The 19523-nt window shown below is 52.8% G+C and overlaps 2 protein-coding genes across 6 annotated transcripts; one reads left to right on the top strand and one right to left on the bottom strand.

The window, feature by feature from the left end:
• The first annotated feature begins 4483 nt into the window (after positions 1-4483).
• Positions 4484-15668, top strand: MICAL1 (microtubule associated monooxygenase, calponin and LIM domain containing 1). Of its 3 annotated transcripts, none has more exons than XM_011364837.2 (26): positions 4484-4555; positions 5528-5634; positions 6070-6378; positions 6471-6678; positions 6944-7048; positions 7388-7492; positions 7600-7755; positions 8370-8470; positions 9169-9426; positions 9695-9810; positions 9999-10125; positions 10312-10390; positions 10966-11113; positions 11576-11766; positions 11969-12057; positions 12196-12237; positions 12415-12498; positions 12626-12782; positions 13095-13171; positions 13463-13739; positions 13867-13964; positions 14249-14362; positions 14467-14560; positions 14738-14837; positions 14939-15012; positions 15395-15668. In XM_011364837.2, the coding sequence occupies exons 3-26, from the start codon at positions 6121-6123 to the stop codon at positions 15541-15543; spliced, it is 3207 nt and encodes a 1068-aa protein (XP_011363139.1). In that variant the 5' UTR covers positions 4484-4555; positions 5528-5634; positions 6070-6120; the 3' UTR covers positions 15544-15668. The 3 variants fall into 3 exon arrangements, with proteins under 3 accessions (XP_011363139.1, XP_011363140.1, XP_023389158.1); XM_011364838.2 differs by having other exon boundaries at positions 6067-6378; positions 15395-15660; XM_023533390.1 differs by lacking the exon at positions 5528-5634 and having other exon boundaries at positions 4499-4555; positions 15395-15660.
• A 136-nt stretch (positions 15669-15804) lies between these two features.
• SMPD2 (sphingomyelin phosphodiesterase 2) lies at positions 15805-19056 on the bottom strand. Of its 3 annotated transcripts, none has more exons than XM_011364839.2 (10): positions 18566-19056; positions 18263-18467; positions 18074-18150; positions 17645-17738; positions 17413-17502; positions 17073-17155; positions 16812-16944; positions 16617-16721; positions 16306-16459; positions 15805-16212 (listed from the first exon to the last, which is right to left on the bottom strand). In XM_011364839.2, the coding sequence occupies exons 1-10, from the start codon at positions 18613-18615 to the stop codon at positions 15824-15826; spliced, it is 1380 nt and encodes a 459-aa protein (XP_011363141.1). In that variant the 5' UTR covers positions 18616-19056; the 3' UTR covers positions 15805-15823. The 3 variants fall into 3 exon arrangements, with proteins under 3 accessions (XP_011363141.1, XP_011363142.1, XP_023389159.1); XM_011364840.2 differs by having other exon boundaries at positions 18263-18359; positions 18566-18752; XM_023533391.1 differs by lacking the exon at positions 17413-17502 and having other exon boundaries at positions 18566-18752.
• Positions 19057-19523: the final 467 nt, after the last annotated feature.

Consider the following 19523-nt stretch of genomic DNA (forward strand, 5'->3'; position numbering starts at 1 on the left):
TTATATAGTCTTTCACCTACAAAAGGCAATAACTACCATATTCATATTTGTGTTTTACTACTATTGATTTGGAGCTTAATCAAAATTTATTGATCGGATGAAAGTTAATAAAGTGAAAATCACCTTAACTAACATGTATCTCTGTAAGTGAGCCATTTTGTCACACTTCTGACTGAAGATATTTTACATTTAGGGCAGATTTGTTTTATTTTTGCTACCCTTATTTGTAAATGGCGAGGTAAATTTTCATCCTTAGTTTCCGAACTAAAATAAACCTAAATTCTTAAGAATTAAAACTTACTTTTATCAATAGGCTTGTTGGAATAACCCCTTATAAAATCTCCCTTGCTTTCCTTTTGTAAACAGCAGGTATCAAAGAATGACCTCTGAAAGAAGCTGGAATGTCACTGTGATAGTTTATCTTACTTTCATATTCCGTACACATAATTAAGATACAGTAGACTTGTTGACTGGAATATATATATTTTATATTTCATATGCAGTATAGTCATTCTCACTTAACACATTAGGCAAGCTTTTAAACTAAAGCTCATCACATTTTCAACACAATGTAGAGACTTGAACATGTTTAGGTAACATTCCCAAGAGAGCTTTTTTTTTCCTACATATCCAGTGTGACATGTAGAAAGGGAAAAGTAAGGAGCAGTCAGGTCAGAGAACTTCCTTGGTCTTAGAGCATGGATTTATTATTTATTTTGAATTCTTAATATCAATAATATTAGAATCTTTTAAATACAGATTTGAAAACTTTCTAAAAGAATAGTTTGGCTCTTGTTTTTTTTGGTTCATTCATATTATTTCTATCCTTGTTAGATCAAAAGTTAAACTGAAGCTTCCTTAGGCTAAAGTAGAATTAAAAACTATTTTTTTTAGGATCACCAAAAACTACATTTTAAAAATCCACCTCACATAGATAATTCTCACATGATTAAGTGGCTTCTGGACAAATTTTTCCAATAATCTTAGTGTTTGAAGTACAAAAGCACTCTCATGACAAAAATATGGGAAAATATTTAAACCGACCCTGAACTTATTTGTGTTTTTAACCTTTGCAGCCTCTCAGAGTAGAGGCCCTTGTGTTATACTGAAGTCTATGCAATCATCATGCTTTGACTACTGGGGAAGATACCTGAATAGAAAGCAGCATAGAGAGGTAAGATTGCAGGGAAGAATAGGAAAGGATAGCGAACTCACATTTGGTTGTGCTTCATCTTTAACCAAGGGAGAAAGCTGGGAGTCATTCTTCATAGAGCCCTCCTCGCCCCCATACCCAGTCCATCCCTAAGTTACATCACTTTCACATCAAACTCTTATTTTGAATCCATCTGCTTCTTTCACTGCTGCACCATGTCCTCTCCTCTGGACTTCTGCCAAGTCCTGACTGATCCTTTCTACTCCTTCCCACAACCCCTTTCTCCACTGGAAGTGGTGATTTGGGCTCACCACTGCTCTTAGCATTAAGCTAATGACTAGATATTGCATTATCATGGCAAATACGACTATGTCTCTGCTCTGTTTAAAATTCTTCTTCACTTTCCCCCTGTGCTTAGTAAAATCCCCAATCCAGCTTCCTCTTGGGCCCCTTTCCCATTCTAACTTCTAGCCACACTAGCTTTCTTGCTACCCATCCCCCTCACCCCCAACACACACAATTTCCTGCTTTAGGGCTTTGAGGCAGGCATGTTTTCAGCTTTGAAAGTTTCTACCCTACTCTGTCTAATGTCTGCTCATCCATCAGAATTCAATGTAAGTGTCACTTCTTCTGGGAGGCCCTCCCTTATCTAACCTCAGTCAAGCCACCCTATTATATCTATTAACAGCACTCTGCACTTTGGGCTCAGTTCATAATTATTTTTATATCAGGAGCTGTGCCTGTCTGGTCACAATGCAGCCACAGCTCCCTGCCCAGGCCCATGAATGTGCTGAACTTACTGACCTACAGGCTCAGGGTGGCTTAGACCATGTCACCTGCTGTGCTAGAGACCTAATTTCTGCCTCCAGGCTCTGGAGATGAGAGGTTGAGAGGTGAGGTAAGGATGGCATTGCAGGAAGACAACAGTGTGTGAATCAGGAGAAAGGGATTCTATCTTAATGGCTCTGCTTTTAACTTAGGCCATTGCTGGCAATACTATTTGCAAAAACATTAGAATAGGATTTTTTTAAAGCTGACTTTTATGTATCCGCCACTTATTTAATTCAATATGAACTGGCTGACGTGATTGTGCCAATATTTTGAGTTCTATGTACAACATATAATGTGGTTCATGACTCAAGATTCTAATTAAGAAAACATTTGTAGATAATTTTTTTTTTCTTTTGGCTTTAATAGAGGTATTTTTTTTTCCTTTGAAGAAACTCTATAAATAGAACTTGGTTTGGGTCTTCTAGTATGTACATTTCTTAGTCACCAAAATGGAATAATAGGATTTTAGAATCAAAATGGGCTGAGGAGGATGAGTAATTAAAGTCTCCATTCAGAAACGATAAGATGAAGCAGGGTGGTTGGTGACTTTCTCAAGATCACACTAGGCTAGCTTGAAACAAAGCTGGAATCTGACCAGATCTTCTGGATTATAAACCAATATCCTCTTCGTTACTTTACAATCTGGTGTGTATCTTTAATTAGCAGAAAGTAAAACTCCAATTCAGCAGTTTTTTAGTATTGATGAAGTCATTGTTCTGTGATCTTTTTTAAAGACAAATTTTACCATTCGTCATTCATAGAGCCACATAACCCTGTTTGGCTGCAACCACAAGTCATTGAGTCAAGGGCCAGACTCTGCTGGGCCTTTGCGAATGCACTAAGTCAAGCAGCTGGTTGTTTACCACCTTGTAATAAACGGGAAATGCGGTGATTCTAAGAGCCTGGGTAACCCATTTATAGTGGACTTTAGAACGCTTCTTATAATATGTACTTAAATATGGGTGTGTCCGATATTTGGCAAATTTATTTCAAGCCAAATGACGAATCACACTCAAGAGCCAAGATAGGCCCAGCTGGGAGGCTGCCCTAGTTTCCTGAGCTTGACCAGGCTGAATTCCCTGCCTCTCCTGGCAGAGCAAGCATTTCCCCTTGCCTCCCTTTCCCGGCCCTCTTAGCTCAAGCTGAGAGCAATGAGTATTCAGATCTTACTGGGTCTCAGAGGAGTTCCAGATGAAACTCACAATGAGAATAAAGAGAAGGGGAGAGCCATAGGGCACCCAGCTCTTTCTGATCCCTCAATCTCAAAGAGAGCAACCCTCCCATTTACTTCTGTTTTGTTGGTGTTTCTAGTGTAACAGTGTTGCTCTCTCTGAACAAGAAACAGCTTCTTATAATGCCAGCATTTCATTTGTCATGTCTCAACACTGGTGTGTTGAAGTCCAGATAGATAGACCCGGGCCCCATCCAGCTCTGCCACTTGATGTGTAACTTGTTGCAGGTCACAGAATTTCTGTGACCCTCAGTTTCCTTTTCGGTAAAATGGGACTGTTGTGATCATTGAGATTAGGGGTATACTCACAAAAGATAATAAATGAGGAGTGATGTTTTGTTAATATTAACCAGTTGAATGACCTTGGATGAGTGCCATCACATTCAATGCTGTATGATTATTGCGTATATGAGAAAGTTGATCCCAAAAATCTTTCAAGCCCTTTTCAGCCGTTCTATGTATGGGTCCTCAATCCAAGGCATTCTTGAATACTGGGAATCTGGCCTCTCTCCCACACATCTTGCCATTTCCCCTTTCTTAGTAGTGACCTAATATCGCCATCAGCATCTTAACCCCCAAGACTCTCTAGCCCTCTCACTTCTTAGGTCTCCGTGGAAGTTGCAAATTGCCTCGTTACTCTCAGCCGGGGCCGAGGGGCAGACTTGTCGCAGGAGAGGGGGACAGCGAGCTTGAATCTACCGTGGGGCGCGCGTGCCAGGAGGTAAGAGAGGTGAAGACAGCGCAGACGTTCCGGCGCCACCAGTGGGCCAGCCAGCTTCGGCAAACTTCTTGCCCAGCCGGAGCAGCCCTCTCCGCCTAGCGCTAGGAGACGGCCCGCGCGGAGTTGGCACTGGGCAGGGGTAGGTGGCCTCGCCCGCCTGGGAAGGGCTAACTTTGCAGGCACAGGCACCGGGATGGAGCCAGAGGCGGCAGGTGCGCTGCCAGGCACCGGGCATCCCCGAACCCGGGCTCCTAGGCCCCTTCCACGTCCGGCCCGGGTCTCCGGCCCCCAAGCGGAACCCTGAATCTGCAGTGACACTCCTTTGGGCGCCACCCAGCAGGCCTGGGCGGGTCCTGGGCTGCTTCAAGCCGCGGATCCCGGGGTAATGAGATGCTAATGAGGCGCGAATAAAGCCTTGGATAACCTTGCGCCGCGCGCCGAATCCCACACACCCTGCCGAACTCCTTGGCGGGGCAGACCTGCCCGCATCCCGGCTCTCCCTCCGCGCCTCCTCCACCTCCCCTTCCTCCGCCCCCGCCTCCGCCCCCGCCTCCGCCCCAGCCCCAGCCCTTCCACCCGCCTGGCAGGAAGCGGCTCCTCCTGGCTCCGGAGACGCCGGGTAAGTTGTCCAGCTGATCCAGCTGTGCGTACCCTGCCTGCGGCGGGGGGGTGGGGGGGCTGTGGAGGTGGGGATACGCTCCTGGGGAAATGTGACCCAGGGCGCTTGAGAGTCCCTCCTGGCCGGTCTGCCCCGTCTCCCCCCGGCCCTGCCCTGCTCAGCCCTTCTCCAGACTTTACGGTCCTGAGTGGGAGTACTCCCTCCGCCCCCGCCTCCAGTGGTCCAGCTCCTCTCCATCCTTCCCAACCGCTCCAGCCCTCGTACATTCTTTGCCCTGGCGTTTCCAGGCTGGGTCATTCCCTCTCCGGTAGCTGAGGTCTTTTTCTTTCTACTCCCCCACCCCCGAGAGTCCTTTGCCCTTCATGACGTTCCATCCGCCCTGTACAGGCGACTTGCCCCAGGCGACTTTAACCTTCCCCTGCCTCGCCCTGGCCCGCTGGGCTCTGGCCAGTACCGGTGGGGCGGCCGAGGGGATGGAGGGGAGCAGACCCTAGGGACCTGCGTCCATTGTAGCCACGCACTATCCCTAACTCCCCCAGGGGCAACCTCATCCAACTTACCCTGATTCCTCTCTGTCTCAGAGTGAGAAAGCCCCCTCTGACACCCTCGAACTGCGTGGGTGCCCGAGCGAGGGAGAGGGGGACAAAGGGAGGCCTTGTTTGGGGAAATTCCTGGGAGAGCATGCCAAAGTTCACAGGGGATGGGGCGGATCTTTGATGGGGGTGGGAGGAAGCTAGGAGGGGCTAACCGGGTTGCTGTCGCCCCGCTGCCTGCCCCCACCGCCCTCGAGGCCCACCGAAGAAGGCAAGTCACAGGGGAAGTGTTTTGACCACAGTGAGTCAGAAATAGACCCACGGCTCCTCACCCAGTCAGTCGAAACATGCAACAACATCCTCAGGCTGCTTGTTGAGGTAGTTTTGGTGATGGGAAGTGGAACCTTTGCAGTTAGAGATTGTCTCCTCCCTCTGTCAGAAGGAAATCACGAGTGCTAAGGAGGAAAACTTCGCCCTTGGTGGAAGACACACCCCACACCCGTGTGCCACTGAGTCTATCAAGGGGCACCTGGAACAGGGAGACGGGTGAGATGAGGCATTATGTGTGCCCAGCAGCTGGGGTTGTAGGTATTTGGCCTGTCTGCTCTCCTGGCCAGCCTGCCCTCTCCATGTCTGAGAAATTGCCCCAAGCCCTGCTTTCTGCCCTCTGGGCCCCAGAGATGAAGCAGGGCTTGGAGATCCCTGGACAGGAAGACTGGCTGGAAGCTCCCTGGCTTCTCATGTGCCCTCTGTGCCGAGGACTATTGATTTTTCATTTCCATATTTGGCAGATTTCACTTGCAGTGGAAGGGGTAGCAGCTGTCTCTGGAACAGATCGGGAGTGGGCTGGAAGAGAGGAGCAGGGCCAATCAGGGGTGGACCTGAAGCTCCCCAGAGACACCAGCCTGCTTTCCTCTCCTCCCCTTCCTTTTTCCTTCTTTTCTTCTTCTCCCCTTCTGTTCCCCCCCTTCTCTCCAGCAGCAACGTGCCTCTGCCCAGCTGCTCCCTTCCCTGGGAGGCCCAAGGGCCTCCATGGCCTCACCCACCTCCACCAACCCAGCACACGCCCACTTTGAGAGCTTCCTGCAGGCTCAGCTGTGTCAGAATGTACTGAGCAGTTTCCAGGGGCTATGCCAGGCCCTGGATCTGGAGCCTGGTGGGGGGCTGCCCCAATACCACAAGATCAAGGCCCAGCTCAACTACTGGAGCGCCAAATCACTGTGGGCCAAGCTAGACAAGCGAGCAGGCCAGCCTGTCTACCAGCAAGGCCAGGCCTGCACCAGCACTAAGGTGAATACAATGCCTGGGATGGGGCTTAGAGAATAGGGGAATCATAAGAGGGAGATATGATGCCATGCTCACACTGCCTTGTGTGTTCCCAGTGCCTGGTGGTGGGTGCTGGACCTTGTGGTCTGCGGGCTGCTGTGGAGCTGGCACTGCTCGGGGCCCATGTGGTACTGGTGGAAAAGCGCACCAAATTCTCTCGCCACAATGTGCTGCATCTCTGGCCCTTCACCATCCATGACCTTCGGGCACTCGGCGCCAAGAAGTTCTATGGGCGCTTCTGCACAGGCACTCTGGACCACATCAGTGAGTACCACCTGGTGGGCTAGAGGGGTGGTAAGCCTGGGCCTAGAGACAGGCCAGTGGGTGGCCTCCTGGGCCAGCCAAGAGGCTGAGTGGATAAGACTCACTTCATCCAGGTGACCTTTTGGACTCAAGTCCTGTATCTGTAAATGGGCAGTTGGATGGAGTAATCTCTAAGACCTCCTCTAGCTCTGACAAGGTGCATCTTGGTGCTTGGGGAGGCTATGCAGTCCTGGGGTCCCTATTCTTAATGTCCTTTCCCTTCCAGGCATCCGGCAGCTTCAGCTGCTTTTGTTGAAAGTGGCATTACTACTGGGGGTGGAAATTCACTGGGGTGTCACTTTCACTGGCCTCCAACCCCCTCCCAAAAAGGGTAAGTACTTCTCTGCTTCTGAGAATCCCACCTGCCAAGGACATCTTGGCCTGTGGAAGAAAAAGGGTGGGGTTGGGAGTGATCTGAGTTTCCCTTTCTAATAGTGTGGCCTTGTGCAAACCACTCTGAGCCTCATTTTGAACATCTGTGAAATGGGAGTAATATGTCGTTCCTTCCCTACTCTTCACAGCTGAAGATATAATCTGACAGGCAATGTGTGCTTGCTTTCTAAACCGTAAAGCCCTTTAATGCATTTATTTACATCACTGGCTTGTCCTGGGAAAATAGGGGCCTATTCAGACTTCTACACCTTTGTGCCTCTCACACCCTCTACCCCAGGGAGTGGCTGGCGTGCCCAGCTCCAGCCCAAACCCCCTACCCAACTGGCCAACTATGAATTTGATGTCCTCATCTCTGCTGCCGGAGGTAAATTCGTCCCTGAAGGTGAGTGATCACTTCCCTAGAATTCAGCATCTTGGGCTCTTCCTGGGCCTTTGTAGGCCCTTATATCCCTCATCTTCCTGTCACTCTCCACCTGTCCCCACGTCTAGGCTTCACAGTTAGAGAAATGCGTGGCAAGCTGGCCATTGGCATCACAGTCAACTTTGTGAACAGACGCACTGTGGAAGAGACACAGGTGCCTGAGATCAGCGGTGTGGCCAGGATCTACAACCAGAGCTTCTTCCAGAGCCTGCTCAAAGCCACAGGTCAGGGTCCTTCTCACAGGGGCTCCCACCCCTTGCCTGACCGAGGGCTGGCTCCTGCCTTTCCCATCTGCCCAGACCTGTCCTCAGTCCAAGAAATCTTGGCAGCAAAGAACCTGTGCCCCTAGGGATTCAGCAGGCACAACCCCACTTTGACACCCAGCATGATGTCTTAGATCTCTCACAAAAGGCATGAGATTTTACTTTGTGCTTCTTCATATATGCTTTAATATAGAAATGACATAAATTCAAAGTGAAAGTGGTACTTCAAGAAGCTGCTCTGTGTTTACTTTGGCTTCAAACTGCCACGCCCCCTGGGGTGTACACACCTTAGTTTGAGAAGCCAGTCTGTTGTCCATTAGCATGTGACCATGTGGTTGGAGTAAGTCTTCCAACTGCCACCCCACCCAAATTTCTTTGTTCCATGTTCTCAGACCTCTTGGGTCTGGGACAGATGGTCCATTGTGCCATCAGAATTCATGGGCCCCTGTGTGTAGGACACCCAATGTAGTCAAAGCTGTGATCCCAGCTATCAGAGGTTAGGCATGGCTAGGGTGTTTGGAGAGGTGACACATAATGAGGAGACACATCTCCTGTCCCTTGCCCTGTCCCCCCAGGCATTGATCTGGAAAACATTGTGTACTACAAGGATGACACCCACTACTTTGTGATGACAGCCAAGAAGCAGTGCCTGCTGCGGCTGGGGGTGCTGCGTCAGGTGAGGCCAGGCCCAGGCAAGGAGGGCCTGGGCAGCTGGCCCTGGGAAGTGGAGGCCAGACCTGGACACAGTTTGTAACCCCCACCCAGCCCCGGGTGTGCCCTGACCTTTCTTCCACCTCAACTAGCTCCTCTACCTTGAGATTTACATGGCAACCTGAATCATATTCTGGGCTAAAAACCTTACACCAGCCATAGGACTACAAATGTAAACTCCATGAGGGAAGGGGTTTTGTCTCTTGTCTCTTTTGTTAGCTCATTATTCTCAATGCCTAGAATGGTATCTGGTGTGTGTATGCTGACTGAACACCTACTCTGTGGTAGGTCCTATCTTGAGAGCTTTCTGTGCATTTTCTCACCCAGTTCTCTTGGGTACCTTGAGAAGTTAGAGGTGTTATCTCTAAACAATGAAGAACCTAAAGCTCTGAGAAGTTCAGTGACTTGTCCAAAGCAAGTGTATGATAACAGTAATGGTTCTGGGCCTTGGGGGCAGGGTGCGGCTTAGGACCCCCAGCAGCAGGGTGAGTGCTGAGGAAGGGGCTTGAGCTTGAGAAGCAAGACATTCAAATTCTAGGCCCATCTCAGCCTTCAGCTGTATTCTGGGGAAGCCCCTTCTTGGGGCCTTAATATGTTCACCTACATCCAAGGGGATGGGACTACCCAATTGATGCTGCTGGTTCTGATTTGTTGGCCATGTAGGACTGGCCGGACACCGACCAGCTGCTGGGCAGTGCCAACGTGGTACCCGAGGCTCTGCAGCACTTTGCCCGGGCAGCCGCTGACTTTGCCACCCACGGCAAGCTCGGGAAGCTGGAATTTGCTCAGGATGCCCGTGGGCGGCCTGACGTCTCTGCTTTCGACTTCACAAGCATGATGCGGGCAGAGAGCTCTGCCCGTGTGCAGGAGAAGAATGGTGCCCGTCTGCTGCTGGGGCTGGTGGGGGACTGCCTGGTGGAGGTGAGGGAGTGGGATCAGGATTCTTTGATTGGGGGAGGGGGAGGGGGCTCTCTGGTGCTTCAAGAAACAGGACTCCTTATAAGGAGGCACAGGGGTTCCATGGCTGGGAAGGAGGGGAGAAAAGGGTTTTGCTTGTTATAAGGAAGAGCCGAGGGCTACTTGGTGTGCCGAAGGGCCTCCTCTGCTATGACCTTGGGGGCATCTATCTGGGCTTGGACACTCCTGTTGGACTCTCACTGAGCTATTTCCTACTCTTCTGACCCTGCAGCCTTTCTGGCCCCTGGGCACTGGAGTGGCCAGAGGCTTTTTGGCAGCCTTTGATGCCGCCTGGATGGTGAAGCGATGGGCAGAGGGCACTGGACCCCTAGAAGTACTGGCAGAACGGTGAGGCCTGAGTTAGGGGGTGGGAGGGGCAGGTAGAGAGGGTGGGAGGTGCTGGGTGAATAGATGGGGTCATGGACAAGAGAATAAAAGAAAGGCCAGGAAGTTCTTGAGGGGTGAGTGCTGATGGGTACATTTTGACTCATGTCCCTGCCCACCTTCATCCTCACACCCCGCCACCCCCGCCCCAGTGAGAGCCTGTACCAACTCCTGTCACAGACATCACCGGAAAACATGCACCGCAATGTGGCCCAGTATGGGCTGGATCCAGCCACCCGCTACCCCAACCTGAACCTCCAGGCTGTGTCCCCCAATCAGGTCAGAACCCCCTGACACCTCCACCAGCCTTCCATAATTAGCCGCCCTTCTCCAGGTTAGGCCTTCCCTCCAGACTTGCCTAGTTACTGTACCTCTGGGTGATCCCTACCCAAGGCCGGCCCCTTCCCCATGGGCTATGGGGGTGTGTGGTCAGCCTGCTTCAAGACCTGAAATGGGCTCTCTTAGGTACGAGACCTGTATGAAGTAGTGGCTAAGGAGCCAGTGCACAAGAGCGACAAGACAGACTCAGGAAAGCTGGCCACCAGTAAGTAGGCTTTTCTTCAGGGCCATATCCAAAATATTTACCAACCAGTGAGGTACAAGCACCAAGTAATAGAACAGCTGCAGCCTCAGGATGGGAGCAGGGTGCTTGGAGCACTATTGGATGGTAGGGATGTTTGGGGCATCCTGGGAAGTGGAGGGGCAACGGAGCACTCACAGCAGCCGTTTGCCAATCTGTATGGCAGTATTTCAGTATTTCAACAACCACTGCATCCATAGCAGTTAAATGGCAGCCATGCTGCCCTGTTCTCAGCTGTTCTGCCTGACCCTTTCCAGGCTGGTAGACTCCAAACCTGCCTTTTCTTTGAACCTCTGGGCCTCCCTTGCCTGCTGCCCTCTATGTGGGTAGCAGTAATTTCACTTTATTCACTCCATTTATTCCAAAAAAAGATTTTTTTTTAAGATGAGAAAATCCGGATAAAGGAATTACTGCTGTAAGAGCTTGGTGCCCCAGTAGGGGTGGGCCCTGCTTCCACCTCCCATATTTACCCCCCACACCCAGCAACTGGGCTCTCTGTGAGCCAGGGGGCTTAGGCACAACACAACCTCCTTTCCCAGGGTCAGTGTGCACCCAGGAGGAGCTGCTACGCTGGTGTCAGGAGCAGACAGCTGGATATCCTGGTGTTCATGTCACCAATCTTTCATCCTCATGGGCTGATGGGCTGGCCCTGTGTGCCCTGGTGAACCGGCTGCAGCCTGGGCTACTGTGAGTTGCAAATTAGGCTGACGGGTCCCTGGAAGACCATAACCTCTCTTTCCTACCTCTGTCCATCCCTTTGCTTCAGGCAGTGGAATTGTGGGGAGGCCACTATGTAGGAATTAGCACACCCATTTGAGTCCCAGTGCCACCAAGTCACTTCACCTCCTAAGAGATAGTATTCTTGCCTCATTCCGCCTTCAAATCTTGTAATAATCAAATGCATTTAATAGGGACAATTTTGTCGGTGGTAGAGACACCCCCCACAACCAAGGCCAGAAAGTTGTCATTGGGTGGTGATGGGGGGGGGCAGTTAGCGTAGGAAATAAAAACCTTTCGTGCCCTCTCCTCCCTTTGCACTTCCCCAGCCTTTCCCACTGTCCCTCCACTACTGCTGTCTACCCACCCTCTCCCCCTTTGATGTGGTCAGGTTCTAGTCTCCCATTGGCTTCTCTTCCTGATACCCTGCAGGGAACCCTCAGAGCTGCAGGGGATGGGGGCTCTGGAAGCGACTGCTTGGGCACTGAAGGTGGCAGAGCATGAACTTGGCATCACACCTGTGTTGTCCGCACAGGCAGTGGTGGCAGGAAGTGACCCACTGGGCCTCATCGCCTACCTCAGCCACTTCCACAGTGCCTTCAAGAACATACCCCATAACCCAGGTGACCTAGAGGGTAGTAGTGGTAAAGTGGTATGTGTGTGAGTGAGTGAGTGAGTGACAGAGACAGAGACAGAGACAAGAGAGAGGGAGGGAGGAGAGGGTACCCTGAGGGACAGCCTGGGAAAGGTATCTTTTTGGGCTAGAGTGTAGCTGTCTATTTCAGGGGCACAGTATCTACCCTGACACCCCAATTCTCCCTGCAGGTCCTGTCAGCCAAGGCTCTCCAGGAACCTCCAGTGCTGTACTCTTCCTTGGCAAACTGCAGAGGACCCTGCAACGGACCCGGGCCCAGGTGGAGTCTGGGCAGGGTTGGGGCTGGGCAGTGGGTTCCTAGTGGGGGGTCCCTGGGGTGATGGGAAGGCCACTGAGAATGGGGGAAGAGAGGGACTGGGGGCTCAGAGCCCCATGCTGAGTGTAGGACTTGTTACAGGAAAATGGGCAGGATGCAGGTGGTAAGAAGCCACGCCTGGAGGTAAATGCCCGCCCCATGTTCTGTCCCCTTCCCCAGGTTTTGCTCCCCACTCCAGGTCCAGTCCTGTACCCCTCCTCCCCCATCCAGGCTCTCTTCCCGCCCTTTCTATTCATCTGTTCACATCTACTCCCCAGCTGATCCTTTCTACCTCCTGGCCTGAGCACTTAACCTTCTTAGGTAGAGGCTGAGACCCCAAATACCGAAGAGCCACCTGTGTCAGAGCCTGGTGTACCCCTGACACCCCCATTGCAACACCAGGAGGTGAGAATGGGGGCCCTGTCTGTAGGCACAGACTTGGGGAGGGAAGGAAGGGGGATTTCGGGGATAGTGAAGAACTTTGCAGCTGGCCTTGACTTTAGCTGACCCTGTGGCCTGTGGATTGGTGCAGGCTGGTGCCGGGGACCTATGTGCACTTTGTGGGGAACACCTTTATATCCTGGAACGCCTCTGTGCTGACGGTCGTTTCTATCACCGGAGCTGCTTCCGCTGCCATATCTGTGAGGCCACGTTGTGGCCAAGTGGCTACGGGCAGCACTCAGGAGATGGTGAGTAGGTCCTCGAGGGCTCCAAAGGGACTCTGGGCCGGACCCGGTCCTGCCCGGAGCCAAGGAGTTTGAAGGTAGAGGGGAACTGGAGTGCTGGGCATGAGATGGAAACACTCCCGATGGCACTTTAATACCCTGAGCTTAAATTTTCTCTGTCTCTTCCAAAACCCCAAATGTGGGTTTCTGTGGAGGCTAGTAGAAATTCATCTACAAATCCAGAGTCCTGTCACCACCACCTTCCCTAATAAACTGAGTCTCCAGGCATTAGGCCGCCAATATATGATGTCTCTACCCCTTTTCTACCCTTCCCAGGGCATTTCTACTGCCTCCAGCACCTGCCCCAGCCAGTCCACAAAGAGGATGGCAGTGACAGAGGCCCTGAGAGTCAGGTAGAAGCTGTGAAGTGTGTGTTGGGGTGGAAATGAGGAAAGGGGTCTCTCTTAGCCCACAGGAGTTTGTCAGGGGTAAGTGAATGTTCTCCTGTACTAGAATGTAAGCACCATGAAGGCAGGGATTTCTGTCTTATTTATTGCTGTAGCCCAAGTATCTAGAACACAGCCTTACACTGTCCAGTAAAATGGTGTAAGTGAATGAATTCCAAGGCCTACATCTATCTAAAGGAGCAGCCTCAACCCCACACTGGGGAGGTCACTGACCAAACCACATGGTGGCTTTTCTAGGACCTCCCTACAGTGGGCGAGAATAACATGCCATCGAGCCCCTCGACTCCCATGGCCTCCCAGGAGGGGGCCATTTCTGTCCCAAGCCCTAGCCAGCCCACCCGTCGGCTGATCCGCCTCTCCAGCCCAGAACGCCAGCGGTTGTCCTCTCTTAATCTGACCCCTGACCCAGAAATGGAGCCTCCACCCAAGCCCCCCCGCAGCTGCTCTGCCTTGGCACGCCAGGCCCTGGAAGGCAGCTTTGTGGGATGGGGAGTGCCGGTCCAGAGCCCTCAAGGTAACTGCTCTTCGGACCCAGGGTGAGGATGGAGTGGGTAGTACTGAGATTCCTGAAGAGGGGAATGCCGGGGAATGCAAAGGAGGTTGTGGGGATCTTGAGCCACGTCTACTTTTCCTCTGCTCAGTTCTTATGGCCATGGAGAAGGAAGAAGGGAGTACCCCCTCCAGTGAAGAGGAAGAAGAGGAAGAGGAAGATGTGGCTTTGGACTCAGATATGGAACAGGTGAGTGAAAGGAACCTGGCCACCTCTTCTGTCGAAACCAGTACACATCCACCAAATCTACCCCATCCCCTTCCATAGGAGAAACCTACAGCTTACTCCCTCCTCTGGGTAAAGATCTTCTCACCCAGTCTGACTCTTTCATGTCTCTAAGCCTCCATCTTTCCTATCAGAACTTGCCCCACTTCCAGCCCAGGTCTTTTTTGGCCCCTTCCAAACAAAGCTTCCCCAACCCCTATCTACCAGGAGGCCAGGCCATATGCCTGACTGGTCTGACCCTGCCACAGGCTCTGCTGACCTTCGCCAAGAACTCAGGCACCATGGACAAGTATCCAACATGGCGGCGGACTCTGCTGCGCCGTGCTAAGGAGGAGGAGATGAAGAGGTTCTGTAAAGCCCAGGTGAGCCCTAGGGGTTCCCAGAAGTTCTGATAGGGTTAGAGCTCCTTCAGTGCTCCATTCTTGAGCAATACAGACTCCTGGGTCTCTTGTCTTGTACCCCTCAGGCCATCCAGCGGCGACTAAATGAGATTGAGGTGGCTCTGAGGGAGCTGGAGGCTGAGGGGAAGAAGCTGGAGCTGGCCTTGAGGAACCAGAGCAGTGAGTGAAGACAGGGAAGGGACACCCCTCTGCCTCTTACGACTGTGTTCAGCCCCAAGCAGTCCCTCAAACCACCAGGCTCTGGGCCACAGCATGTTCCACTCCTTAGGCCCAGGACTCCTATGACCCTGGTTGGAGGCCTCCTGACCACCTGTCACCCTTCTTCTTTCTTATCAGCTTCCCCAGAACAGCAAAAGGCACTGTGGCTAGGACAGCTGCTACAGCTCGTTCAGAAGAAAAACAGCCTAGTGGCTGAGGAGGCTGAGCTCATGATCACGTAAGAGGCATCGGGAGGTGATAGGGGCTTGTGAGCCAGGCCCCAGCTGGGTCCTTGGGCACCCTGGACAGCTGTGCCTCTTCTATCCCTGCCCTCTACAGAGTACAGGAGCTGAACCTAGAGGAGAAACAGTTGCAGCTGGACCAGGAGCTACGAGGCTACATGAACAGGGAAGGTATGCGGATGTAGGGAGAGGTAGAAATCATGAGGCTGGGATTTGCATGAGTTTTATCATCTCAGATACCAACCAAGCAACACAGTCCTCTCCTCGGAGTGCCTCTGAGGGAATTCAGTAGGAAGCCAGAGGATTGGGCTCCAAGCCCCTACTCTGCCTTCAGTTCAATCAGAGCTGCACATTTGGGCCTTCATGCAGGATTTCCTTTTAAAATAGTGCTGCTATGAAACAATGCTAGAAAATCACTGGTATTGACAAATCTAATTTCATAGGTAGGAAATAAGGGTTGGGTTATAGAAGTCACATAGGCCAGGATTAGGCTGTATCTCTCCTGTCTCCCTGCCCAGTTCTCTATTCTCTAAACTTCGTCTCCTCCCTTCAGAAATTCTAAAAACAGTTGCAGATCGGCAGGCAGAAGACCAGATCCTGAGGAAGCTGTTGGATGTGGTGAACCAGAGAGATGCCCTTATCCGCTTCCAGGAGGAGCGCAGGCTCAGTGAGCTGGCCTCAGGGCCAGGGTCCCAGGGCTAGAAGAGGGTGGGCTGCCTGCCTTCTTCCCTACAAGACCACCTTAACCCAAGACAGTGCCACCATGCTCATCTGGGCTGCCTGGGCTAAGACTTCACTGTTTACAATAAAAATGTGTCTTCTATAAATAGGGCTTAGGCTGTCTACAAGTGGAAGGTGGGGAGTATGCAGGGAGGGCAGATGTATAGGAGCCTAAAGGTCTACATTGTGATAATCACACCGACCTTTGATCCTAATCACTGCCTCTACAAAGGAAAAGGCGGAGCCAGAAAAGTGTCAAGCTTTATTGGTCTTCAGTCCTGTACCCCTCCTGATGTTCCAGGAACAAGGCTGGCTTAAACTCTGGGCCCAGATTCTGGGCCTCTCTTGCCCTTCCCAGCACATGTTGGAGCTCAGCCCGGGCCCTACATAAGCCCTTGGCCTCCTGCAAGTGGAAGAGGTAGACTGCACCCACTCCTAGCACCAGTCCTACACTGAGGGTCCAGAGCAGTATGGCAATTTCCCTGATGCCTCCTTCAGCCACCAGAGCACTCAGCACTGCCAGGAAAAGCAGCCCTAGACCAATCACGTAGCTAGCAAAGGTGGCCCACCAACGAGCTTGAGCCACACCCAGGTCCAGCTCTGTACAGGCCTCCCTCAGCACGCTGATCAATGGTGACCTCTCTACTGGTCCTAGAACAAGGCAGGGGAGTGAGGCAGGAGGGTCAGAGTGGAAGGACTAGATTGTGGTAGTGAAAAACAAGGGAAAGGGTGGGGGTGACTTACCATGGGTAGGGCTAGGGTTGTGCTGGGGTGGGCTGTGTCTCACACAAAGAGTAGCCATCAGGGCCTCATGATCAGAGAGGGGAGTGCCACTGTGAGGGTCATGGCCTGTCGTAGTTTTGAGAGTCTTACAGGAAATGCAGAACCCAGAAACTGCCTAGGAAAAGTAAGGGCCGAAGAGAAACTTATCCCAGAGAACCAGCTCCTGGCTATCCCATTCTCTAATCAGTGATATAAGATTAGTCTAGCTGAACAAAGGGTCAGCACAGGCTGGTGAGAGATAAAGAGAGGCATGTTGGGGGAAGAGGCCTGACCTTATAAAGCACATAGTCAATGCGGATGCCACAGGGAAATGGCTCCAGCTCCTGCTGGTTGACATAGCAGTTCTCGGGAACCATTGTACAGCCTTCTTCAGAGCCCTAGGTGAATAGTTGTGCTAAGATGTAGAGGAAGGAGAACGGAGAGAAACTGGGGGTGCCAGTGGGGAAATTACTCAGGCAGGTCCTCACCTTGAAGTCCTGGGTCTCGAGGTAGGCATCATGCAGCCCTGTCCACTCCTTCAGCAAGCGGAAGCCCAGGTCCTTCGGGTGCAAGTTGAGGTCCCCACACAATAGAACCATGTCGGCCTTCTTAGATGTATGGCTGGGGGAACCAAGTTAATGAGGCAGAAGTCTTCCCTTGCCAGCTCTACCCCTATAAGTGGGGCCTTGGCAACCCCCCCAGCCCCTGGACCTCATCCCAAGTCCCTAGTCAATCCCAGGCTCACACACTGGATGAAATGGGCCAGTTCCCAGGCTTGGGCCACACGATGTGCTAGGTAGATATCCTTCTGTCGATTGTACTCGGCATGGAGCTAAGCAAGATAGATGAGATTACAGCAGATGAGACTGAAGGGCCCAGGGACAGGTCTAAGTCAAGTTTACATCTGTCACTCAGCATGGTGCTTGATGAAAAATGGGTGAAGCTTGCCTACTGACCTTAAGAGATCCTGCTGCTCAACACCTCACCCCCAGGCAGCCCAGCTAAAGGAGTCCCATCTCTCCCTCCCAGGACTGGGCCCTGGCCTGTCCCCTAAGCACTGCCAGCTTAAGCACTGCTAGCTACACTCACATGGGTCACATAGGCATTGAGCACCAGTCCACTTAGATGGAATACCAGCAGTCCCACAGCCTTCCCGGAGAACCAGTCACCATGATGGACCTGCAGTTAGGAGGAGACAGGAACTCAGGAACTGCTACCCTTTCTGTCCATCCTCTGCAACCCTAGTAAGGCTGCCTCCTTTACTGTGTTAGTAGAGGTGGAGTGGGGAAGGGAGGTGGAAGAGGTCAGAGGTCAGGCTTACCATGTAGGGGTAGCCATTGAGGGTGTAGACATGCTGGGTGAATTCTTGTATTGGGTGTTTGGAGAAGACACAGAGGCCACTGCCAATGATGCCGCTGAAAGACAAGTTCCAACTGATAGCCAGAGCAGGAAGAGAAAGCCCCAGTCCCCTACCCTTCTCATTTCCCAGCACTCATTAGCTACTTTTTTCTCTCTCAGCTGCTGGGACCAGGCCCACAACACAGCTAAAAGCAACAAACCGCCTTTTTGGGAAGGTGACAAGGCTGAAGAGCTAGGATCTTCCTGGTTCCACCCTCTCCTGCTCCCACATTCAGAGGAAAGCATGCTGGGAGAGAGAGACGAGGGGAGGGTCCAGGCTGGAAAGAGAAGGGCTGACAGGGCCAAGAGCCTCCAGGTCTGAGACAGGCTTCCAGGCCAGTAGGATTCTCACCTCCTGAAATAGTGTGCTGCTGGGTAGGTGGGTAACAGCTTCTGTCTCAGGTACTGGAAGTCTTGCTCACTCCACACCTGGGAAAAGGGGTGAGGCTGCCTGCCTGACCCTTTCCCCAAAGGAAAAGTCTCCTCCTGCGCCCCAGCCGCCCCTCCTCCCAAGGTTCCAAATCAGTTCCATACAGCCCACCTCCTCCAGCAGGGCAAGGTCGAAGCTCTCCACGTTTAGAAAGTCCCCCAAGCGCTTCATGCGGTCGGCTCTGTGCTTGCTCAGGTAGGGAATGCCCCTGGGAACAGAAGGGACGAGGAGGTGACTGCTGGGGTTCTTAACCCTCCGGACATCACTGGAGCTGGGGCCAGCTGTGAGCCTTGGAGCTGCAGGTTCCTCCCATGCCCTGAGTTTGTAGGACAGGGAAGAGCCGTGGCTTGGATGTTAGAAAGCGAATGACTGTATGAGTGCGAAAGATACTGTGCACCCCACGGGCTCACTCACCAGCAGTTGAGGTTAAAAACCCTCAGTCGCAGGGAGAAGTGGGGCTTCATGGCAGGGGCGCTCCGGGCGCGAGACTGCTCTGCCGTCCCAGTTACCGCGGCGGCAGGGATGGGCGCGGGCTGGCCGCAGCTCCTCCCGGGGGCGGCGCGCACAGGTGGTCGGCCCCGCCCCCGCGCTCCCCGGAAGGCGGTGGCCCCCAAGCCCACGCAGCTCAGGCCCAGGGCTGAGGCGCGTAGGCCGGGACCGACTCCCGCGTTACCCAGGCAACCGGCCCGCTGGTCCCAACTGGCTGCCCACCAAGCCGGAAAGGATGTCTGCGGCGAAATCCGGGAGCTGACAGGAGGCGAGGGCCGCCCGCAAGCGGGCCCGTACAGGCGGCGAGCAGGGCTGAAGCACGCGGGGCGTGGGGCTCCCCGTTCCTCTGCCCGGAAGCTCGTCCCTGACTGCGGCCGCCGGCGGGCCGTCGCCCACTTCTCCAGCTCCCGCCAGGCTCACCAGCAACAGGCGTAAAGGCCTGGCCGTCACCGCCCACCCCGCCCCTAACCCCGCCCCTAACCCCGCCCCCGCCTCCCTCCTTCCAGAAAGCGGCGGAGGCGGGGTCGCGCGGTTGCCGTGGCGACACGCCGTGTTTGTGCTCCGAGTAGTAGCAGATCGCTGCCATGGCGAGCGCACAGCCTTGCAGGTCGAGGCCGGTCCCGTGCGCCTTTCAGTCGCCGCCCGAGCAGCCGCTGCAGGTGAAGGTGGTGGGGCTCTTCAAAAGCAATACATTTCAGATCGCGAAGAGCACAGCTGAGGTAACCCCGAAGAAACCAGTGCGGGCAGCCCTTTCTGCTTCTCGGCTTCGCGCCTCCTGGTGGTGCGGAGTCTGGTTGGATCCGAGCTTGTAGGGGAAAAGGGCGGGCGGGTCCGAGAGAGCGGGCATTCCACTTCGAGAAGGGCTACTAAAAGGGGGGATCCG

Source organism: Pteropus vampyrus, unplaced genomic scaffold, assembly GCF_000151845.1.
Source record: "Pteropus vampyrus isolate Shadow unplaced genomic scaffold, Pvam_2.0 Scaffold101, whole genome shotgun sequence".
Lineage (NCBI taxonomy): Eukaryota > Metazoa > Chordata > Mammalia > Chiroptera > Pteropodidae > Pteropus > Pteropus vampyrus.